Consider the following 12742-nt stretch of genomic DNA (forward strand, 5'->3'; position numbering starts at 1 on the left):
GAGGCGGTCACATCTTTAAGGGGTTTAGAGAATTGTCCATATTCAAACTGGCCAGCTGATAGGTTCTATCAGGTCCCAGAGGAAGCTGTAACCACCCCTTAGCAAGGACATCCCTTCCGGGACTGTGCTTGCTAAGCTATGACAGCATCCAACCAAAGGCTACTGCAGAACAGGTAGGAACAAACAGTGCCCAACACAGCAACAAAGGTTCCCTCCCTGATCACTTGTGAAGTGCAGAACAGAATACGCATGCTCAGTGACTGCACTTCTTTCAACAGCTTTACAAGCAGTACTCAGGTTGGCAGGTATTATCACATCCAAATATGGGACAGATGTGAAAATCAATCAGAAAGATTCTTTTGAAAGGCAACTTACCCCAGCAACAGATCCAAACTTCCCTTTGACTGTTTTGAGTGCTTAAGTAGGGACTTGCTGACATAAGAGATAGTCAGAACACCGAATTCAACACAGCATATATCTGTTGCTGAGTTGAAAGATCTAAGGCCTGCCAAACAATTTTATCAACAGTTTCATATGAAAAGTGGTAAATAAAAAAGATAATGAGAAGTATGCAGGGGGCCAGTACGGTACCTGCAAAAAAGGCTGAGGAGGAGGCAAGAAAGGAATAGGAGCACGTGTGCTGCTCCAGTAGTGCTCTAAAGGTATCTAGAGAATCTCTTTATGGGACTGTCCAATCATCTCAGTCTGTAATAAGAATACGACACAGTCCAATACAAGCTGACTTGTCCCTTTCCTTTGGGTCAATTCAGAGTGAGATAAAGATTTTCATGAACATTAAGCTTTCCTGTTTTGACTTTTATCAGAGTCCAGCCCCATTTTAGAGACCAGATGCCTTTCCCCTTCTTCAGTTCCTTCATGTTTGATTAAATTGACAACAGCAGAAGCTGCTGGAAGGAGAAAACCTGTAGACTGAGAGTATTTACTGATTTCATTCTCAGCTCACAACAGGTAAGCCATCAGGATAAAAGTTCCTTCAGAAGTATCTTACTACAAATATAATAGGGGAGCATCTAGGGCTGAATACTTGTGTGCTAGACATCATTAGTCGGTTCAGTAAAACCCATTAGCACACCAGTGTGCTACCTGCTCCCCATACGTGCTGACAGACAACAGTTTCTACATATGCAAACCACAAGAAAACAGAACAATATTGGAGTACTCCAAGGTAGAAACTCGGTATAACAAAAGCCTGCAGAAATGCCAGTGGAAGCAAAATCACCTATTTCTCTGCACCTTTAACCAACCTTCAACTCCAAAAATCATTTATCCTGAAGAAACAAAAACCAACAAATGCTTGAGAAATCAAACCCATTTTTCATTATGCAAAGTATATGATGCTGCTTCCTCTGATATCCTCCTTCTTCATGCCATGTTGTCAAAGTCCAGATTAAAAATGTAGTTAATGCATCCTTTCTACCTATTAGAGTAGAACAGAAAAGTGGCAGAAACTAAGAAACAAACCACAGGTTTGTCCAGATAAATAGCCATTAAATCCAAGAATAAGGTATTTCAAAGGTCTGGAAACACTGATAGACACAGCCTCTTGATGCATCCTACCTACCCTATAATTAATTAGTTGCAGGCCCTAGCTGCCTATAAACTCCAAAATATTGGGTTGAACTAATATGAACATACAGCATTCTTCTTGTTTGTTACTCATCTGGGCCAACTAATATACAACAGTTTACATCTCTTACAGCAAGCTCCCTGCTTTTCCATTCGAAAGAAGTAAATCAGGACCCATTAACTAAAACTGCTAAAAATCATGCAAGTACACTGACATTTCTAAGGTATAACATTTTTTTTGTTGTTGCATGCAGCCACAGCTAAATATTTATGCTGTCTATATTACACAATACACTCTTCTGCTAAGTTGACCTTATCCAGAGAGAACTATTTCAGCAAAAATACTTCAACTGACTTGTGCCACTCTTCAGAGAGAATATTATAAAAGGAAATTTGTGAAGCTCTTAACAGCTCTCTCATCTGGGCTGTCTGTTTAAATAATAGCAATGCTTATTAGTTATATATAGTACTGAAACAATACTTTGGAGAATAATTCATTTCCCAACTTGTGAGTTTTGGATGAGAAATCAAGAGAGGGTTGAGGGCAAAGTTCACTGCATTCCTGACTCTCCACTGTCTTGTACATAGATGTACACACTAGGAGAGCACTCTTATAGTTTTGCTTTCCATCCATTCTGTATCTGTCTAAGTAGCCAGACAAAAGGCAAAGCCATACAAATTTGATTGGCTTTCAAGAAGGTATTAATGCAATGCTGATCACCCTCAGTGATTAACCTGAGAGGCTCATCAGGGAAAAACATTTAAGGCTAACAAACACTACCATACCTACCAACCACAGCTAACATTTCATACACTGCACACTATTTCTGATCCCCCCTCCTCCCACCTGCTGTTCAACAGCTTTAATGTCCGTAAAAATGAAGGTGGAAGAGAACATGCTTAGTACACTAATGAAAGGCAGTTTACGCTTTAGGACTTCTTCCTTACACTTACCTACACTTGTAGGAAATATATCCTCATTGTTGATTTGCACCTCAATCCAGTCCATGAGAAGATTCATATATTGGGGTGCTGGCAAAGCTGTGGGCTTCTTGTACTTCAAGTCATCCTGCCACCAGTACTCAGGGCCTCCAGACATCACTGGGCAGGTCCTCTCTGTGCAGAACTCACAGATAGTTCCGTAAATGAGGTTAATCCTATTGAAGAAGTCAACAACATGAACAGCCACCCAGTCATTCTGGTCTTCTCCACTGGGCAACTGCACAGCTGCTTTCAAGTCCATGCCTGAGTTGAGAGATGCTTGCACTCGTTTGTGAAGTTCAAACCTCTGGGTTCCAGGTTCAAACTTGCGTTTTGGCCGGAAAGTCTTATCTTTATTAAAGTCTTGCTTCAGTGCTATGGACATATCTGCTAATCTTCTGCACTGCACCAGCTGGCAGGAAAGCACGTCTGAGATTTCATGCAGGTATCTGAAAACAGCTGCTCTCTATCACAGGCTTTCCAGGCCCTGCTCTTTTTCCCAGAGAAGATTGTATCAACTTCAGAGCAATTTATTAGCTCTTCCTCTTGAAAGCCTCCCTGAATGGCTTCATATCCCTAAGGATATAGAAACAATACACATCAATGGTAAGCTCAGGTCTGGTCCTGTCAGTTTGCTACTCCTACCAAAGCTCAGGTTAATGTGGCAGGATGGACAGCAGAGACACACTGTTGGTGACACAGTGCCCTCAGCAACTGTCCTAAGAAGTTAATGGTATCAGAGGCATTTTCCAAAGCAAAGATCTGCAAGGAGGCTATGACATTCTTAGTTAGTGCACTGCACCCTTTCTAACAAACGCTGATAAATCTGAACATGAACATGATGACCTTCAGTTACAAAAAAATTACCCTCAACTCCATGTTGCTAAGAAACAAAACTCACCTAAAACCATGTGGGAGTCAGTGCAGCCCCTCAAATTAACTGCAAATAACTCAAAAGTGATAATTTAATTGTGAATATCTTCCAATTATTTATACCATAAATCTGAAATCTTGTCTTGAAATGGACCTCCAGCAGCTGTAGGACCCAATCCATTAACTTTAAAATACAGTTCTGTATGATGCCTGAGGTTTTTACTTTCGTATTTTTCAAATCCTGTACTGCCTAGTGTGTAACTCTGAAGTTTCTTGTAGCCTGTTAACTTCTGTTCACTTGTGCTAGGTAGACATAACAAAGCCTCTCCAAGCCTGCTCTCCAAGGACACTCAGACTGTCCTATGCCCAAAAAGTATAAACCAAAAGCCTCAAAAGGGGGGCAAGCTTGGTGAAATTTCATCATTAACTGAAGCTTTAATTGGAGAATTAACCCTGGTATGCAAATAAACCAAACCTATAAAAGTGTGAAGAACTCGTGACCCACTGTCCATCTTCGGGTCCATCTTGGCAGTACCGTCTGGACTCCCCAGGGTGTACCTTTGAAGGCCCTCCAAATAAGTACCTACCTTTATTCCCTTATTCTTGTCTAGTCTCTGTTTTTTAGGGGGCCACTTCAGGCATTACGCATGGTTATCAGAAAAGCTACATGCATGAAATAACAGCAGAAGTCTACTTCCCATGATTTGGATGAGAGCACTCAATACAGCAATATGAACAGTGGCAGCAACTACAGTTATCACAGAATCACCTGAGTTGGAAGGGACCCATCATGATCATCAAGCCCAGCTCCTGGCTCTGCACAGGACATCCCCAGGAGTCACAGCATGACCCTGAGAGCATTGTCCAAACACTTCTTGACCTCTGTCAGGCTTGGTGCTGTGACCACTTCCCTGGAGAGCCTGCCCCAGTACCCAGCCACTCTCTGGGTGAAGAACCTTTTCCTGACATCCAACCTAAATCTTCTCTGGCACAACTTCAGGCCATTCCCTTGGGTGCTGTCACTGCTCACTACAGAGAAAAGATTAGTGCCTGCCCCTCTATTTCTCCTCGCAAGGAAGTTGTAACTGCAGAGAGGTCTTCCCTCAGTCCCCTCTTCTCCAGGCTCAACTGACCAAGTGACCTCAGCCACTCCTCACGAGGCTTCCCCTCAAGGCCCTTCACCATCCTTGTGCCCTCCTTTGGACACTCTCTAACAGCTTAATGTCTTATCCGTGTTGTGGCACCCAGACCTGCGCCCAGCACTCGAGGTGAGGCCACCCCAGTGCAGAGCAGAGTGTGACAATCCCCTCCCTCACCCTGTTGGCAATGCTCTGCCTGATGCACCCCAGGATGGACATTTCCAAACTCATACCAAGGAGACGAAGGCAAGGTATTTGTACAGACATCTTTTGAAGAATGCAGAAGATTTCACAGACTGATGATTTCACAATTTTATATGTCAAGGGCGTGGTGTAATCATAGCCTGCAACTTGCAAGTGATAAAATGCTTCAGCAGCATGCAGTCACATGGCGTAGCCTCTGCAAGTGGTGGTGGGGTCATAAGTGCCTAGTTGCGGGATCTGTGATTTCAAAATTCAAAGAAATAAATCATCCATAGGGTTGATTTCTACATCGATCTGAACTTGCAGGACTAAACTGACTTGATGGCTGAGGAGATTTGTCTCTGGAGAATAATTTTGATCCCCACCATGTAACTTTAGCATGTTCAAACTTACCATTTGGCCAAAAAGACCTACGACCATGCACAGAGGAAAAAAAAGAGAATCTGCTAGATAGAAACAGAATACCTGGGGTGGGGTAACCATCCACACTCCAGAGCTCTAAATCAGCAGTCTTGAAGGACTCTTGGAGGAAAAAACCTGTTTTCCTTGACTGTGATAACTGAAACATGAAAGCAAGTAAAGGAAGTCAGAGACATTATATATCAAACAATATTAGAAAGAACACTTAAGCATTGTAACTACCTCCTCTGAAGAATGCCAGCCTCCTCTCCAGTTGACAATACAACTAACTGTTGTAACAAGGATTTTTCACATGGGGAGAGTTTAGAATAGCAAAAATGTGCTGCCCTTTAATAAAGTTTAGCAGATAGTAACTAGCCAGGACTGTATTGACTGCATAGCTCCACACAGAACATTAAGTACCAGCACTGGAGAAGCAGTGAGCTAGCAGTATGCTCCAGGGAACAGCTGTGGAACTGCCTTGCTCCCCCTACACACTGAAAAGTAACTTCCCAGTTTATGACTCTGCTTTACCTTTCTAGTGAACTAAACTACTTTGAAAGCCTTTTCTGCATACTGCTTAACCCATGGTGTGCTTCAGAGGGAATTTAACAAAGCAAACAAAACTACTAACAAACTGATCTGGAAGAAGGGTTTGGGTAGTTTTTAACATAAATTTATCCCTGTGGTAAAGCGCTTTATAGGCAGAAGTACAGTATTTGATTACTCTTTACAGTTTGTGGTCAGAGCAACTCTCACACAGCACTAGTTCTCCTAACCATGCACACAAAAAATTTACTGTAACAGAGCTGTAGGACCAAGCTCTTAAAAGGTATAAATAGAGAAAAACTACCTTCACTGCAAGTTGAGGATCTTACTTTTCAAACCAAGCTGCCCACAGCTGTGGCTAATAAATACCCAATACTACAAAAAAAAGGAACAAAACTCATTTTCCATACAGCATACGAACATAACCAGCAAGAAGGGTTGAGTTCTTTCCCCTACGACCATAGCAAGCAGTTTACTCTGAAGCAAAATAAATGAGTGCTCCTTGTCATCTGTGTGGCCACAGCACACAGGGAAAGCACAGCTGACAAGCTCTGGGGGGTGCCATGTGCACTGCACTAGAGCTGTTCCCCACAGCCTGGCACTGCTCAGTTTAGCTCTAAACAAAAACCAATTGCTGATTTTTATCAAAAATTGACTGCAAAGGTGGCACAGTTTGAATGCAGGAGTTGTCAGGTAGCTAAGCTTCCTCCTACAGAACTCATTCATGCAGCATGTATCCCATACTATGTCCCCAACAATTTCTGACCAAGAAAAAGGAAAGCCTGGTCATTTCTTGTTTCTACTTGTATATTTGTGTGTAGCACATCCTGTGACTCAACAGGAAGGTCTTTGACTCAGATCCCAATCAGAGCACACCGCTACAAATTTTTATTTGCTGCTCTAATTAAAAGGTTGTTAGGGGGGTTCTGTGGTGATGTTTCTTCAGGAACGCTTGAAACTTTTACGGGCACTTTCCACCACAGCTCATCCCATGGCTTCAGAGAAGAATTTTAGTGGGAACTGTCAAAAGCATCGAAATCTTGGCACTTTCTAAGACAGTGTAGATGCTGGGAAAATATATTGCACAACAGGCTGTCTTATCAAAGGCACATCCAAACCAAAAGGTGGTTACTGTGATTACAGCAGTGGAGGAATTCACAACATCTTCAGTGTATCACTAAACCATGCATATAACTGATTCACCAGTAAGATTCCTATTCCCTCAAAGTAAGATTTCATAAGACTGGCACACTCATATGACTGTTAAAGACATCAGGAGCAGAGGTTGGCTCAAAGTAATTATAGCAAAAAAACCTCAAAACCCCAAACCAACACCACTAAAACCAACAAAAAGCACCAAAACCTAACTGATAAACAAAGCCACCCACCCAAGACATTGTCTCCCCACATCCCTTCCACCCCAAAAAACCCCAAACAAAAAACCCCAACCCAGAAAAAGCCCAAAAGCCAGAAGATCACTGAAGAGAGAAAACATGTGAGATCATCAGGAAAAGCCACCAAAATTATGGAGAAGTCATCGGGGTAAACAGCCCTGTACTATCTGCACTACCTGCACTGCATCTGAGTCTTCTATCTTATTCTTTTAACAGGTCAGCCTCAATTTGAGGATCTGAATATACGGCGCTTTATTAGGAGTTAATATTCCATTGGTGAAACATTGATTTAAAAGAAAAGCCAGGAAGGCTTCAAAATACAACCTTTGCAGATAATTTGGAGAACCTTACACAAATAATAATTCATACATTCAATTTAATTGTATTTAACTGTAGAAAAACAACAACAAAGAATATCCTCCCAAAACATCACTTACTGCTTGATTAGTGCCTGAGGTTTCTATCCTACTGAAATCCACTCCTCACTTCTGTGCCTTATTCCAAATGGGTAGCACTTGGATTGGCAACAGGTTTTTCACCCATTCATCCAGACTATGACCTAGATGCCATGCCCTCTCTCACATCATAGCAGAAACAACAGTATTTGTTGTATTTTTTAATGTCCCCATGCCCAGGTTCTTTTATCTCCTTTCCTCTCCCGCTTCCTGGCAGAAACACACATTCTTCAACACATAAAAATAATGGTGCTAGATCTTTTTTTCACTATATATTTAGCACATCTGTTACATACCTGTATTATATTTATTCAAACATTTTATTTTATCCATTAGAATTTGGTGCAATCTTTAACAACACTGAGGATACTGATTAAATTCACACAGATTTTAGCACTTTTAATTTATTCCTGAACTGGGACAAGCCCAAAACAACCTTAGACCTACTTCCCTATAGGATGCTTTCATCATTCTAATTGCTACATAGCAAATGGTTAGGAAATTGCATTGCTACCTTGTTATTCTTTATCCCATTTCAATTACGTCTTTTGCCACTCATGCATTCCATATGTTTACGGTTTTGATCCAGTCCCAAATTATTTGAGTATACCCAGCTGTATCACACACAATATCTGCTATTAGAGAGGCAGATGCCATCAGAATTTTTGAGGCAGCAATCACCACAGATCCCAAGAGTACTCCCAAATAATAATACATCTGTGCTCTGAGAAGAATGCCACCCAGGTGACTGAGAAGACTGAATCCCCATCCTAGCATAGCAGGGAACGACGTCCAAATTTTCTTTAGAAAAATGAGTGAGAATCCAGAATAACAAGCCACAAAACCAAGTTTCTGAGCAACCAGTTTTTTGAGTCACTGTCACTGTCTTGAAGACCATCACTCTGGTGTCAGCAAGACTGGAAACTTAAACTACGGGTATTTCTTTAGGAGCCACCAATAACATCTGAGTACCAAGCTGCAAAACACGGGATTACATGATTACATGCCAATTGGATGGTAATGAATAAACACACTGCTCTACACACAGAAAACACACATCTCACTGATGCTGTAAGATCAGGACAAATTTTGAAATGTTTTCCTCTATTGTTCTTTGTGAAGAATTTCTATACCTTCTACTCTTTTCTTCATTTCAAAACACGCTCTTCAACGCCTTACACTTTTTGTTTTTCTTCTCTTCTTCACTCATCCAGGAACTGCATCAGGCTTTGGTTTAAGTGTCAGCCAAATGGCAATTCAGAAGGATGACAGGCAGACACTAAAGCAAAGGCTGCTGGCCACACCCCATTTTGTCTCTACTGAGTTTCTAACCCTAGGTTCAACTATGGAAAACAATCAGGCAATATACAGAGATAGTGTAAACCACCTACATTTGCTGCCCTTTACATAATTCAGACAGGTTCAATTATTAAATTATTGCATGTGTGTGGGAGTACATGCAATTAGAAGATTATTCTTCTTGTGGACTTCCTGTTTTAACAACAGGACAACATACTACAAGTTAGATAGCGTGTAAGACCAGAACCTATCAGGCAATTTTTTACCTGCCTGCTCTAAAATAAAAGGACATTAGCTCCATTTAGGTCAGAGCCATACTGATGTGGCACACGTGGGAATTCAAGATAAAAACCACCACTCATTCTGTTATTCGTTCTTTAATACATCTGCTTAAACTGGCATGAAAAGTGTGGTGTAAGTGATATATTAACTTAGAGAACATGGTAACTATAAAGGAACATGATAAAATACAGGAGAAACTTCAAATACTGAATATACCTGTTATAATTGCAACGGAAAATCTACTACTGCCAGAAGAACAGGATCATTCTTCTGTTTCTTCAAGCTCCAACTTCTTTATTATAAAACAAATATGGACACTGGCACTGTATTTTCCACTACTTACTGAAACAAACAAAAAAAAGCAGGCAAAATAACAGACAAAACTTGTCCTAAATATGGAATAATAAAGACCTCACTTGCAATGCAACCATATATTCAGATTCAACTATATTTCAATCACTGTATTGAACAGAAGCAGACAAGGCTTGCAGTAGTAAAATGGTCATGTCTATATTTCAACATAAATAATTTTTAGAAGTGCATCCATATCTGCCTAACGGGTTGACTGAGATTTACTTTATTATAAACACACTGATAAGTCTTGTGAATACAATAAAAATGCAAAGTAACGGTGCTTCTGAAAACATGTAGGCCCAATGCAAACCAAATCATTCCAATGTAATTTAGTGAATCAGATTCTGTCTACAGAGTCATGCAAATGTAGCATGTAGCTGTTCTGCCCCACAGAGATATGGCAGGTGCCCTTCAATTCTGTAGATTTCATTCAAAGCTTGTACATTTGGTGTAATCTCCAGTTTTTCAGAAGACGCACCCATGTAGGTAGAATATAAACCTTAACACAGGTACCCAGCCAACACCCCTAAAGCCAAGTGACACAATACCTGCAAAACTCCATAGAACAGATGTCATCTATGGTAGGTTGGAGACATAAAACGTATCTGTTGACAGCAGTCTTTGGATAAACTGACTCATATTTCAGCTCTGTGGCAGAGATACTGTACCTAGACTGTGAACCTGCGTACTCCATGCCTGAATTGTGCCTTGCACAAAAGAGATTTCAACATACGGCTACTAAAGGGTAAGAGGTAACCTCATATGCTCGCTTCTGATCTCTCATATCCCTTTGTCATTAGAACTGTTAGATTAATTGCATGGTTTATTCCAGCATCAAGCCGATGTCACAGAACAGCTCCACTGAAAAAATGCAGGAAACATTATGTCAAGCTTTATGCTTCTTGTCTGCTTAAGACTTTGTAATGTTTTGGTTTCTAAGACATTAGCAGATGAATTAGTCTTGGGTGCAGATGGTGCACTGCTGTACTACTGTTCACAGGAGCATTAAAAGATGAGACTTTGATGGAACATATTCCAAAGTGCAGGCAGCAAGCCAAACAAGTGAATTGGTTCAATTGCACTTCTTTTTTTGTGTGAGGGTATAATGAAATGGACCGAGGAAAGGTGACATCTATGAGGAATACAAGGAATCATCGTACTAATCCAGGCCCCAGTGTCCCAGAAAATGAAAATGATCCCTACTATTATCCTTCTCTCTACTTTGAGTCGAAACACTAGCATGCACACAGAAAGATCTTCAGAAATAAACTTGGAGTATTAAGGACAACTTCTCTTTAAGTTGTAAGTGCTCTAAGAGAGTAAGAACTGAGACAAGCTTTTTTTCCCCAAGACAGAGGTAAAGAGAAGCACAGAATAGCACAAAACTGTCTGGTGAAGACTTAAATTTATGACCCAGTTAACACCTTCTTAAAGTAAAGCAGATGTCTTTTTATTGGTAAACATGTTCCCACATTAGGTAAAATTTCAAATCCATTTTCTGTGTCTGTTTTTGCAGACTGTGTATCAGTCTTCTCTGCTATCATACCCATACACATTCTGTCATGTTTACAGATCTGCAAAAAATATTTGCTAGCAGTGGAACATTAGTTCCAGAGGAAAACCTGATGACCCTGTAGAATGTAAGCAGTAACAGTCCCTTACCTACTTCTGTTTAAGGAAAAAAACAACTCTGGAAATGCTTTACCTGTCAACCATGAGATGCAATAGGATGTTAAGGACCTCCTAACTATGACTAATGTCTATATAATTTAGGTCAAAGTAACAAAGTGTTTATATAGCTTGGGTTCTAAGCTATCTATGTAACCTAATATCAGTATAACCTAAACCATTACTTTTTGTCAATATAACCTGAAGAATATCAATATAACCTGAAGCATAGTCTTCTATACTTATATAGCTTGAATTATAGCTTTTACTTATGTAGCCTGAATCATAACTTTTATACCTATATAACCTGATGCTTATATAACCTGAATCATAACTTTTGATACCCATATAATCCAATATGAATAACTTTTTATACAACATAATGGCTAGTATATAGTTAACTAGTTGCTTATATGCAGAATAGAAAAAAAGAGAAAAAAAAACCAAACAAAAACCCCAAAATGTACCAGGTGTATAGTTTTAGAGTGTAGTACTAATGAGAAATTGGCAAGCCAAAGCCAATTAGTCACAAAACAAATAATTTAGGCCAGTCAAGACAAGATGGACCAATGAGCACCATAACTATGCATGCCCCGAAGACAAAGTTGGAAAGTTCAAAAGTGAAGAAGACTTTAGAAGCCTTCATCAAAGACCCCCGAAGACCCCCGAATTGGGGAAGTGCATGCGCAGTGCAAAGAATTATCTAATAACCATGAGATCATGCTATATAAATTAGTTCTGGCGTGTATGTGATGATGCTGTAATGACATAGCAACATTAAGCAAAATTCACTGTATAAATATACCACAGCACTTGACAAAGGCGGGTGAGTTAGGAGGAAAAATCCCCCTCACTAACAGTGCTGCAATAAACAAATACCTGCTCTATAGACATTGATCTATGGGGATTTATTTCCAGCCTATCTTTTGGGCATCATGACACCTTAAGAAACAGTTCTCAAAGAGGATTCAGCATTTCAGAATTGCTCACAATTGCTTCTTTTTATAATAACATTCTAAACATTCATGGTAATTCTATGTTGTGGTTTTAAGAGTTCCCCTTTTGCTTTTTTCCTCTTGAGGAATTTTCCCAATACGTGTTGCTAGGAGACAATAACAGCTGGATACTTAAGAGAGACAAAAGACCTGGCCACAGTTCAGGGGAAGGGTCCAGCTGGCTACTCTCTCTTACCTGGGGTTTTCTTGTGTAGGGCAGAGATGCCATGAGGTTCGTGCTGGGAAAAAGGGGCTGGGTGGAGCCCCTAGCTCTCTTGTGCTCTCGGCGTTCGGAGGGGAGAGAGGCTGCGTCACTGTGGGGAGGATTCATCACCACTGCGGGGTTCTGCCTTCTGCTGCCTTCCTTCTACCGTGAGTGGAGCTCTGCTTGCTGGAGCAGTCGTTGCACTGGGACCCTATTTAACACCCTACCTCACTAAAAGAGGGACTTTTTCACTATCTGCTGTGGTGCCTCAGGGGAAAACCCTGAGATCCCGAGCCCGCCTTTTCCTGCCCCAGTGGGAGCTGGGTTGCGGCTGCGCCGCCCTGCCCCATACGTCTGC

General features: G+C 40.8%; 1 protein-coding gene across 2 annotated transcripts in view; it reads right to left on the bottom strand.

The window, feature by feature from the left end:
* Positions 1-22: 22 nt before the first annotated feature.
* MOB3B (MOB kinase activator 3B) overlaps positions 23-12742 on the bottom strand; it is a 37020-nt gene continuing 24300 nt past the window's right edge. The window contains exons 1-3 of one of the 2 annotated variants that reach the window (XM_017735464.1): positions 5250-5524; positions 2542-3144; positions 23-1438 (exon numbers count right to left, since the gene is read on the bottom strand). In XM_017735464.1, coding sequence (XP_017590953.1) covers positions 1281-1438; positions 2542-2953 — 570 coding nt within the window. In that variant the 5' untranslated portion in view covers positions 2954-3144; positions 5250-5524 and the 3' untranslated portion in view covers positions 23-1280. Of the gene's footprint in view, positions 1439-2541; positions 3145-5249; positions 5525-12742 lie in introns of those variants that run through there. The other variant, XM_017735465.1, reaches the window with a different exon arrangement.

This window comes from Corvus brachyrhynchos, unplaced genomic scaffold (assembly GCF_000691975.1).
Source record: "Corvus brachyrhynchos isolate BGI_N302 unplaced genomic scaffold, ASM69197v1 scaffold22, whole genome shotgun sequence".
NCBI classification, from domain to species: Eukaryota; Metazoa; Chordata; class Aves; order Passeriformes; family Corvidae; genus Corvus; species Corvus brachyrhynchos.